Source organism: Stegostoma tigrinum, chromosome 6 (assembly GCF_030684315.1).
Source record: "Stegostoma tigrinum isolate sSteTig4 chromosome 6, sSteTig4.hap1, whole genome shotgun sequence".
In the NCBI taxonomy this organism is placed as follows: Eukaryota; Metazoa; Chordata; class Chondrichthyes; order Orectolobiformes; family Stegostomatidae; genus Stegostoma; species Stegostoma tigrinum.
Window position 1 is genome coordinate 3,775,067 of NC_081359.1, and position 12,402 is coordinate 3,787,468.

General features: G+C 42.2%; 1 protein-coding gene across 1 annotated transcript in view; it reads left to right on the forward strand.

The window, feature by feature from the left end:
* Positions 1-12,402, forward strand: part of LOC125453325 (protein diaphanous homolog 3-like) — a 507,084-nt gene that overhangs the window by 412,075 nt on the left and 82,607 nt on the right. Inside the window, exons 26-27 of the mRNA XM_059646411.1 lie at positions 9,194-9,289; positions 9,749-9,808. Coding sequence (XP_059502394.1) covers positions 9,194-9,289; positions 9,749-9,808 — 156 coding nt within the window. The remainder of the gene's footprint in view (positions 1-9,193; positions 9,290-9,748; positions 9,809-12,402) is intronic.

A 12,402-nucleotide genomic window follows, 5' to 3' on the forward strand; every position in this document is an offset into this window, starting at 1 on the left:
TTGGACTCCAGCACAATCTACAACTCATGGTCTGATACATTCTTCATTCTGTCATTACCACTAAGCCAGGATATCAACCCTGGTTCAATGGAGAGTGCAAAAGGGCATGCCAGGCGCAGCACCAGGAGTATCTGAAGATGAAGTGTCAACCCAGTGAAACCACCAAACAGGGCTACTTGCATGTTAAACAGATCAGCAGCAACTGATAGACAGAGCTAAGTGATTGCACAACCAACGGATTAGATCTAAGCTCTGCATTCGTGCACATCCAGTCACGAAAGGCGGTAGAGATTAAACAACCGGAGGAGAAGGATCCTCAAATATCCCCATCCTCAATGATGCAAGAGCCCAGCACAATAGTGCAAAAGATAAGTCTAAAGCATTCGTAGCAATCTTTTCTCAGATGTGCAAAGAGAATGATTTATCTCAGGCTCCTTCAGTGGTTCCCCAGCATTACAGATACCAGTTTTTATCCAATTCGACTCACTCCGTGTGATATCAAGCAACAGTGGGGATGCTGGATACTGCAATGACTATGGGCCCTGACAGCCCTGGCAACAGTACTGAAAGCTTGTGCTCCAGAACTTGCTGCTCCCATAGCCAAGCTCCTCCAGTACAGCTGCAACACTGGCATCTACCCGACAATGTTGAATATAGCCCAGGTTTGTCCTGTACATAAAAAAAAAACTGGATAAGTCCAGCCCAACCAATTACCACCCCATCAGTCTACTCTCAATCATTGTAAAGTGGTAGAATGTGTCATAAACAGTGCTATCAAGCAGCACCTGCTCAGCAATAACCTGCTCAGTGACACCCAGTTTAGGTTTAGTCAGGGCCACTCAGCTCCTGACCTCATTACAACCTTGGTTCAAACATGCACAAAAGAGCTGAATTCCAGAGGTAAGGTGAGAGTGACAGCCCTTGACATTAAGGCTGCATTCAGCTGAGCATGGCATCAAGGAGCCCTAGCACTATTGGAATCAATGGGTATTCGGGGCAAACTCTCTAGTGGTTAGATTCATACCATAATAAGATGGTCGTTGTTGTTGGAGGTCGGTGATTTCAGCACCAGGGCATCTCGAAAGGAGTTCCTCAGGGTAGTGTCTTTGGCCAAACCATCTTCACTGCTTCATCGATGACTTTCCCTCCATCATGTGATCAGAAAGTGGGGATGTTCGCCGATCATTGCGCAATGTTCCACACAATTCGTGAGTCCTCAGATTCTGAAGCAGTCCATGTTCAAATGTAACAAGATCTGGACAATATCCAGGCTTGGGCTGACAAACGGCAAGTGACATTTGTGCCACACAAGTTCCAGTATGACCATCACCAATAAGAGACAATCTAACCACTGCCCCTTGACATTCAATGGTGTTACTTTGAAGTAGTGGGTAGCTTAATCTAATCTTCCTCCTTAAGGCCAGTGTTATCATTAACTGTTCCCAGGTACATGGCAGGATGCAAAATAATGACCCAAAGACCTTCAGTGCCAAATTAGAAAAGCAACATCTACTGCACCATTCCATGGTCTCACCATATGCCATTCCTGAAATTAGCTGTGAATTACAAAATTTTCCATCGTAAGCCCATTCCTCTGAGCTGAACTGAAACAGTTCACTTCGACTTCCTTCCAGACCATTACAGACACCACCACTGAATTCTCAGCTATCAACACCCTGGGGTTAGCATTGACCAGAAAGTCGACAGGACTCACCACACAAACACAGTGTCTACAAGAGCAGGGCAGAGGCTAAAAATACTGCGTCGAGTAATTTACCACCTGACTCCCTAAAGCCAGCCTGCCTGCCTGCCGTCTACAAGGCACAAGTCAGGAGTGTGATGGAATCCTCCCCACTTGCCTGGATAAGTGCCACCCCAATAACTCTCAAGAAGCTTGACACCATCCAGGACAAAGCAGCGTGCTTGATTGGCATGACATCCACAAGCATGCACTCCCTCCACCATTGACTCTCAGTAGGAGCAGTGTGTACTATCTGCAAGATACAGTGCAGAAATTCACCAAAGATCCTCAGACAGCACCTTCCAAATCCATGACCACTTCTGTCTAGAAGAACAAGGGCTGCAGAGATATGGGGACATCATCGTCTTCAAATTCCACACCAAACCACTCATTCCTTCATTGTCACTGGAATTCCTTCCTTAATGGCATCGTGCGTCACCTCACAGCAGGAGGACTGCAGCGGTTCAAGAAGTCAGCTCACCACCCCCTCTCGCAGGCAACTAGGGATGGGCAAGAAATTCTGTCTGAGCCAGTGATACCCATAGTATCCCACAGATGAATAAAAAATTATACAGGCTGGAGTTGTATTCTTTGGAACAGCAAACTTGACAAAGGACCTGATAGAAGTGTATCACATTATGAGGGACTCAGATAGGCTAGAAAAAAAAGGCATTGCTTAGCGTTAGTAGAGGGAACAATAACGAGTGAGCATAGATTCAAGGTAAGCTGAATGGAAAGTTGTGGAACCAGGTTTCTAATTTAGAGGGTGTTAGCAGTCTGCAACTCTGTCTGAAAGAGGGTCGAGTCAGAAACTCTTGTAACATTTAAGCACTACATAGATAGTCAATTGCTTTACTACAGCCTCCACGGCTATGGCCCAAGGGCTGAAAAACGGAATTACAGGTAGTTCTCCTACAACGTGATAGTTGTGTCTTTGCGTGACCTCATGCTACAGAAAATGCGCTATAGGGAAATCGCTACACCTGTACAGCAGGAAGTTCGTGTTATCCAAACAGCGTTCACTCTTCATCAGTCACATTCCAGCCAATTCACATTAACAAAACATACATTATAGCAGAACTACATGTAATTCCGGGGACGAACTGGGCTAGTTTTGGGATGCGGTGGGGGAAGGGGAGATTTTGAAGCTGGTGAAGTCCACATTGATACCATTGGGCTGCAGGGTTCCCAAGCGGAATATGAGTTGCTCCGCTTCTTCCTGTCCCACAGGCCCGACCAGTCCCCCTCCACCGACACCCTCATCCACCTAGCCGAACTCGTCCTCACCCTCAACAACTTCTCTTTCGATTCCTCCCACTTCCTACAGACTAAGAGGTGGCCGTGGGCACCCGCATGGGCCTCAGCTATGCCTGCCTCTTTGTAGGTTACGTGGAACAGTCCCTCTTCCGCACCTACACAGGCCCCAAACCCCACCTCTTCCTCTGTTACATTGATGACTGTATCGGCGCTGCCTCTTGCTCCCCAGAGGAGCTCGAACAGTTCATCCACTTCATCAACACCTTCCACCCCAACCTTCAGTTCACCTGGGCCACCTCCAGCACATCCCTCACCTTCCTGGATCTCTCAGTCTCCATCTCCGGCAACCAGCTTGTAACTGATGTCTATTTCAAGCCCACTGACACCCACAGCTACCTAGAATACACCTCCTCCCACCCACCTTCCTGCAAAAATTCCATCCCCTATTCCCAATTCCTCCACCTCCGCCGCATCTGCTCCCTGGATGAGGCATTCCACTCCCGCACTTCCCAGATGTCCAAGTTCTTCAAGGACCGCAACTTTCCCCCCACAGTGGTCGAGAATGCCCTTGACCGCATCTCCCGCATTTCCCGCAACACATCCCTCACACCCCGCTCCCGCCACAACCGGCCAAAGAGGATCCCCCTCGTTCTCACACACCGCCCCACCAACCTCCGGATACAACGCATTATCCTTCGACACTTCCGCCATCTACAATCCGACCCCACCACCCAAGACATTTTTCCATCCCCACCCCTGTCTGCTTTCCAGAGACACCACTCTCTCCATGACTCCCTTGTTCGCTCCACACTGCCCTCCAACCCCACCACACCCGGCACCTTCCCCTGAAGCGCAGGAAATGCTACACTTGCCCCCACGCCTCCTCTCTCACCCCTGTCCCAGGCCCCAAGATGACTTTCCACATTAAGCAGAGGTTCACCTGCACATCTGCCAATGTGGTATACTGCATCCGCTGTACCCGGTGTGGCTACCTCTACATTAGGGAAACCAAGCGGAGGCTCGGGGACCGCTTTGCAGAACACCTCCGCTCGGTTCGCACTAAACAACTGCACCTCCCAGTCGCAAACCATTTCCACTCCCCCTCCCATTCTTTAGATGACATGTCCATCATGAGCCTCCTGCAGTGCCACAATGATGCCACCCGAAGGTTGCAGGAACAGCAACTCATATTCCGCTTGGGAACCCTGCAGCCCAATGGTATCAATGTGGACTTCACCAGTTTCAAAATCTCCCCTTCCCCCACTGCATCTCTAAACCAGCCCAGTTCGTCCCCTCCCCCCCACTGCACCACACAACCAGTCCAGCTCTTCCCCTCCACCCACTGCATCCCAAAACCAGTCCAACCTGTCTCTGCTTCCCTAACCTGTTCTTCCTCTCACCCATCCCTTCCTCCCACCCCAAGCCGCACCTCTATTTCCTACCTACTAACCTCATCCCACCTCCTTGACCTGTCCGTCTTCCCTGGACTGACCTATCCCCTCCCTACCTCCCCACCTATACTCTCCTCTCCACCTATCTTCTTTTCTCTCCATCTTCGGTCCGCCTCCCCCTCTGTCCCTATTTATTCCAGAACCCTCACCCCATCCCTCTCTCTGATGAAGGGTCTAGGCCCGAAACATCAGCTTTTGTGCTCCTGAGATGCTGCTGGGCCTGCTGTGTTCATCCAGCCTCACATTTTATTATCTTGTAGTCAGATCTTGGTTGGTTGTCACAGCCACATTGGGCTGAATGCTTTCTTGTGCTGTAAACATCTAAGACCCAATGAAATCAACCGTCTTCAACCCAGACCACCGGCTAATCTTTAAGTCTGAAGATAATAAATTCTGGGAAAATAAAGAAAACTCCAGTTTGCTTGAGTTGTTGAATTCAGAAACTTTGGAGGAGGAAAATGTAATTGTGTACACAAAAATAAGAACAGTTTTGGGGAAGGTATGTAAAGGTCAGAAAGGGTCATTATTGAGGAGTGCATTAAGCAACCCCGTTTATGATGATGGTGTCACATGGACCCTGGCAGGGGAATAGTTTTGGATTTTGAAGGAGTAAGAACTAAAATTGAGGACTCCCACGTAGAATCACTAACAATGCCTGTGATACCACTGCAAGCTATACCTAGTTGCTACTAATTTACACAATGCATATGTTTCAGACAAGAGCCTCTTCATGTCTGGTAACCATGTGGTTTTCCCTGACCACATCAAACCAAGGGAATGCTCCAGATCCTTACCAAGTAAGCACTTGGGTAGAGAAGATGTACCAGATTGATCTGCCAGCAGGAAGACTGTGGTTAGAATGCATTTTACAACATCCTCAACTCCACTTTTCTGCCTGTGAGCCCAGAACTAACATAGCATTGAATGTTCATTGGTCTCAGGACGAAAAACGATACCAGCCAATATTGAGGCTTGAACTGAAGATTATGGTATTGTTAGCACCATGCTCTAACATTCTGAAATAGTTCACTGGCGTTCTCGCTTCACAAATTTTCCCATTCTGTTTTTGTTCATCTTGCATTGATGTCAAGTAGACTTGACAGGCTGACAGCAGGTGATCCCATGGTTAAAAATGTACAAAAAAACTGTTACAGAAGTTAAAAATCTGAATCTGAAAATGTTGGAAGCTCTCATCATTTCTGGCATCTTCTTTGAAGAAAACAGATCAGTTAATATTCTAAGTGGAGCTTTTGTCAGATTGGTTATCTGGCCTGTTGAGTAGTTACAAATTTAAGTGGAATTCAGGCAAAAATAAGTATTGAAATAAACATGGAAAGAATTGCACTATTATAAATCCCATTTTGGAGCCAAGTGAAAAAATTGAAAAGCAATATATCTAAAAGAAAATAGTATTAACATAGAAAAAGACTTTGCCACTCACTTTTGTCCAGAATATTCCTAGGTTCAGAAGATCAGATTCTGAATGAAATATACTGGACAGTGGAATTCTTCTTGGTAGTTGCAAATCTCTTCTTACAAGATATCAGGAGGCAGTAGCTCCTTTTTCCATGTGCTGTTGAAGATTTCTACAAAGAATACTAATCAGTTGGTTTGATATTGTCAGAGTGTAAAGAACCTTATAATTCTCATAAGACAGTAAAATATATTGTAACATAATGAAAAAAATCAATCAATGTAGCATTATCTGCGGAAACAACATTGGTAGCAACTAATAAAAATTACAGTGAATTATTCTGAATTATCTCTCTACACTTAAAAGTAGAGATTTTTAAAAGCATAACATTGAAAATTGAGGCTCAAATAGACCATCTTTTTTGCATATACCTACACAGTCTGTCCAGACCAAAAAGATATCATCAATCTGTCACAGAACATTTTCCTGTACCAAAGTGTTCTTGCAGCTGGCACACACTTGTCATACATGGGGAATTTCCATCTGACTTAAAAATGAGATTTATAACAAATAACCATTGATTTACTGAAATTTCCAGTATCTCGTGTGATAGTCAAACGACAGAGATATGAATAACCAACCATCACAAAGCAGTACACCTTTCAACATTGTAGATTTCACAAACTCACTCAAATAAATTAGTCAACTTTTTTCAAAGCTAATAAGCAGCTGTTGAAATAGCCCTATTGCTAAAATGGTTTTATTTTGTGACCATTTGCTTTCTCAATTAACCGACTCTAATCCCCAATAAGATTGGTACTATAAATCCATAAACCCATTTAAAAATTCACATAAAATATTTAAACATTTTTGCTTGTGTCCTAGGCCCAACCATCTTCAGGTACTTTATAAATAACTTTCTATCCATCATGAGGTCTGAAGTTGGGACGTTTGCTGATGATTGCATAATGTTCAGCACCATTTGTAATCCTCAGATACTGATACAGCCCTGTCCAAAAAAGCCACACCTGGACAATATCCAGGTTATGGCTGAGAGTGCCAAGAAATATTCAAGTACGCACGTGCCATGCAATGACCTTCTACAAAAAGACAGCACCCAGCCATTGCTCTTTGACATTAAATGGCAACATTAAATAGCATTTCCCTCTCTGAATTGCCCCACTATCAACATCCTGGGGCTTACCACTGTCCAGAAACTGAACTGGATTAGTCACACAAACACTGTGGCTAAACGAGCAGATCGGAGGCACGGAATCCCCATGACAAGTAATTCACCTCCCAACTCCCTAAATTCAGTGCAGGATTCTTCGAGGCACAAGTCAGGCCCATTTTCTGGATGGGTGCGGTGCCAACACTCAAGAAGCTTGACACCATCCATGACAAAACAGCCCAGTTGATTTGCACTACACCTACACATACTCATCCAGAACTAACAGTAGCAGTGTGTTCTCTCTACAAGACACCCTGCAGAAATTCATCAAGACTACATTGCACACCCCAAGCCCATGATCACAACCATATAAAACAAAGGATATTTGGGAGCATCACTACCTGCAAGTTCTCCTTAATGACATTCACCATTGTGACTTGGAAATATATCATCATAACTTCAGAGCCTTTGAGTCAAATTCCCGGAATTCCCTCACGAACATCATTGTGCGTTTGCTTACACCAAATGGACAACAGCTGAAATGAACTGAAGACCTGTGCTTCCGAGCTAGCTGTACCACGAATAACTGTTCCAGTAGACGTACAACACTGGCATCCGCCCAGCAATATAGAAAATGCCTACATATGTCGTCTGCACAAAAAGCAAGGCAGTGTGATTATTTTTAAATAGCTTGCTGTAATCTCCTAAATAATATGTTCAATTAATTTTCCTCTGTTGGATATTAGGCTAACTTGCTTGTAATTCTCTGCTTTTTGTTTCTTTCCTTTATTAAATGCACTATTTTCTGATCTGCTGGGACTCTTCCAAATCTTACAAATTTTGGAAGATTAGAGTCACTACTACTTCACCCGTTCCTTCTTAAAAATGTAGAATGTCAGCTAGCTAGCCCTGAAAACTTGTCAGCCTTTTGATCTAATACTCTTCCCAGTCCCTTTTCCCCATTGAGTGTTGTTATTGCTCCATCCCATTTACTTCTTGGCAATTCAACTTTTTGGAGAAGTATCTTCTCCAGCTTTCCCTAATTCACACACTAGGTAACCAACGTTGGTTTTAGTTGCTGTTTTCCTATTTAAAAACTTCTTGAAAGTTCTGCTGTCTGTTTTATATTACCATCTAGTTTTCTCTCTTTACTTTACAATGCTGTTACTGTGCATTGTTTTACACTGAACGGTAAAGTAATCCTGTGAGCCAAGCTAGAATAGAATATTTATGAGTTATTATCTTAAACTTGTCTTCAAATATTTGCACAAATGTTATGTATCAATATAAAACTCCAATTTTGATTTGTTTTATTCAGATAGTGATTAACACTCCATTTCCTACACCATTTGAGAAATGAACGCTGCATCATTTTCTTTGCTTGCTGTTTTGTGTAGGGTTTCAAATAAAATCAACTAACAAAGAATTCAAATAATATTTAGATAGTTTATTTGCTTCAAATGACAGATGATTCCTGAGACAATAATTTCATTTAAAATTGCACAGAATGAATAAAGGTCAGCAATGTTCTCAACCTTTCACAGGTGATTTATTTAGATAAAACCTTTGCTTTGTAGTATAAGCCAACCTGTCTGTGAAACAAAATGCCAATACAGGAAGTATTAGCTTTTGAGATGTGTTTAAAGAATGATTGATCGTGTTGATGCCAGCCTCATCATCTGTGTGACTGGTGAAGTGGAGAGTGAACATGACAAGAATATGGCATAAATAGTAGATTGTGTTGACCTTTATTTCTGATCTGTGGAATAAGCCTTTTCATTTTTTGTGACAATTGTTCAATGAACACTGCAGTCCATTAGAAGTGAAGCTCTTCAGCATGCAGAAAACTAGCAGGCAGTCTAGTTGTTATGAAATTCATTGTGTGACAAAATCTGTTCAATCTAGCTGTTGATTTTACCCACTGAAAGCAATAGTCAAAGGTGAATCAATTCAACTTTGAACTTTATTTATTGTGTACGAACAAATCTAAAACGTGACTAACCTTGGTAAGAGGAAAGCTGATTTATGATTAAGTTAAGGGCTTGTCTGGTTCTGAAATTGGTGGCTTTAGTCATAACATAGTGGTCTTTCCCTGTTGTCTTTGACATTGCCATGGTAACCCTTAGGGCTAATAAAATTCCTTCAATCCTTTCCCACAGAGGGTGATGAGACAGGTGTGATGGATAGCCTGCTAGAGGCCTTGCAGTCAGGTGCAGCATTCAGAGACCGAAGGAAACGGACAGCAAGACCTAAAGGTGAGTACTGTACCTATTTGATGTTGTTTCAAAGGGATTTAAGGCACAGAGTGCTCATGCTGTCTCCAGAAAAGACACAGTTTAGAAAATAGATTAAAATGGCGAGGCACAGTTCTGTGGGGCACAGAATCTGTCAATGTCAGGAGCAGACCTAATGTGCTTCTTCAAACGGCTCCTGTCAGAAAGATGTTAATTCCACTTGGCTGTTGTCAGCACTTGTTTGCAAATCAATACTGTGAAGTAAACTTTATATGTTCAGAAACATATGCATCTTATCTCTTGCCTTAGTACATATAACTATCAAAATTTACAGCCACTCAATGAGTAAAGTGCTTCATGTTTATTCATGTTATTCATAATGCCAGAGATATCCTGAAAATAAATATTTTTCATATTTGGTGCTTATTTCAATCTTAGCAGACATATCAATTTTATGTCTTTGTGTCATGGCTCTTACAGATACTCGAAAAACTACAAGTCCAAGTTCACAATGGCCTGTTTTGAAGCCTTGGAACCAGGGTAAAAGAAAAATTCTATGTTATTATGCATGCACCTTGCATTGCTTGTGCCTAACTCATTTGAATTATTTGCAGGATTGTTTTCAAAAATGAAACACTGTAAATTTCTGTAATGCATTGTTTCTACACTGGAGAGTACTCAAAACTTCCTTTTCTGTACAAATTGCTTTTCAATTAATGCAATTTCACTTATCATATCAGCAGGCTCTGGTAAGATGTACTTTATTCTGCAAGTGTGCTAAAGAGAGATTTTGAAGGATTTTAAAGTAAGAAATCTGTAGGTTAAATTGTATTCTGAGGCTATTTCCAAACCTCTTCAACCGCATAGGTACAATATTTCAGTGAAGTTAATGGTCAACCAAACCTCTTTAATGATACCAAAGTGTATAGCTGGATGAACACAGCAGGCCAAGCAGCATCTTAGGACCACAAAAGCTGGCGTTTTGGGCCTAGACCCTGATGAAGGGTCTAGGCCCAAAACATCAGCCTTTGTGCTCCTAAGATGCTGCTTGGCCTGCTGTGTTCATCTAGCTCTATGCATTGTTATCTCGGATTCTTCAGCTTCTGCAGTTCCCATTATCTCTCTTTAATGATACACCTGTTTATCTCATCTTCTATTGATCTTGATGGGTGGGTGCCACATTTCATGATTACATTACATAAATGTTTAGAGTTTTAATTTTGCAATGTGGCAGAGGAATTAATTCAGACACTAGATTGGTTTAAGCTTGTTCAAAAGAAGGTTTAAAGATAAGCCCAGCAACAACAGGCCTGTTTAACTGTGGTCATGGGCAAACTTAGAGAAAACTCTGACATCCAGTTCTGAGGAAGGCTTACTCGAACCAAAACGTTAACTCTGATTTCTCTAGACAGATGCTGTCAGACCTACTGAACTTTTCCAGCAATTTCTGTTTTTGAGAGAGAAACATTAATTTTGTGCAAAACTGATAGTCATGTGGACAAATGAGGAATAATTAAGGAAACCCAGCATTGATTTAACAGAAAATCATGTTCAACTAACTTGCTGGAGTTTATTGAGGATGTAACAGAGGGGGACAATGAGGATAATGCACATGGTGTTGCAGAAATGGACTTCGTCATAACTTAGTCATAAATCAGATTTTCTTTCCCTAAGATTAATAATATTTAATCATGCCATACAGCAGACCTGTGAGCTGGCACCATCCCCGAGACCAGGAAAAACTGGAAGGTTATTCTACGATGACCACTCTCACTTCCTTAGACTCTCTTTGGTACAGTATACATTTATATCTAGATTCATATGGATTATGACTGAGCTCATTGTAACCACAAACCCACATTCCTGCCCAAATATGATAACCTTTCACTTCAGTGCTTACCAAGAATCTGTACACCTCTGCCTTAAAAGTATTCAAAGGCTCTGCTTCCACTGCTTTTCCAGGAAGAGAGTTTCAAATATGTATAGTCCCCTACTAGAAAAACTTTCATTTCATCTCTGTTTAAAAACAAACATTGTCCATTTAAAATAAACAAGAACCTCAGTTCAAGATATTTTCATTTGAAGAAACATCCTTTCCACATCTATCCTGTCAAGACCCCTCAACAACTTGTATGTTTCAAACAAGTTGGGTCTTGCCCCTTATCAAGATTAGATGCGTATCACTGAGGAAAGTTGAGGAGTGACCTGTCTAGCATGAAGGAAATGTTGGAAAGAAAACAAAGAGACTTCCAAAAGGAAATGCATGAATACGTGTCACCATCTGTTAGATTGTTGAACAAGCAAATAGGTGCTTGTTATGAGACTTTATTGGAGACCTTGTAAGCATGATGCTTTTTATGAGAAGTTATAAGGATGTTAAATAAAAACAGTTTTTGTTTGGGTTACTTTATGATTAATATTGGCTAGCTACAGAAAAAAGAGAGTAGGCATAAATTAATCTTTCCCTAGCCTGGCAAGATGCAACACATGGTGTACCACAGGGATCAGTGCTGAAGACTTAGATATTAAGAACTTATATCAATCACTTGGATGAAGAGACCAAAGGTAATTTTTTGTTATATTTGCTGATGACATGAAGAGATGATACAAGAAGGCTACAAAGGGATATAGCTAGTATAATTGAATAGACAGTGATCTGGTAAATGGAGTTTAATGTGGGGAAATGTAAAATTGTTCACTTTGGCAGGAAGAATGAAAAAAGAAATATTATCCAGTTGGTGAATGACTGCAGAGCTCTGAGATGCATACAGATTTTGGTATCTTTGTTCATGATTCCAGTATAATGTGTGTAAAGAGGTAGGAAAAGACAGAGTGTTATTTAAATGATGATAGTTTGGGAAATGTTAATACCCACGTACAAGTCACTGAAAGCAAATATTCAAGTCTAGCAAGCAGCTAGGAAGGCTGATGCTATAGTGACCATCACTGCAAGAGGAATTGACTACAGGAGCAAAGATGTTTTGCTGTAGCGGTACAGGGCCTTGGTGAACACCACCTGGAGTATAGTAGGTTTGGTGGTGTGACCTAAGGAAAGATATACTACCATAGAGGGAGGATAACGAAGATTCACTACATTGATTTCTGGGATGGTAGCTGTTCTCATCTGAGGGGAG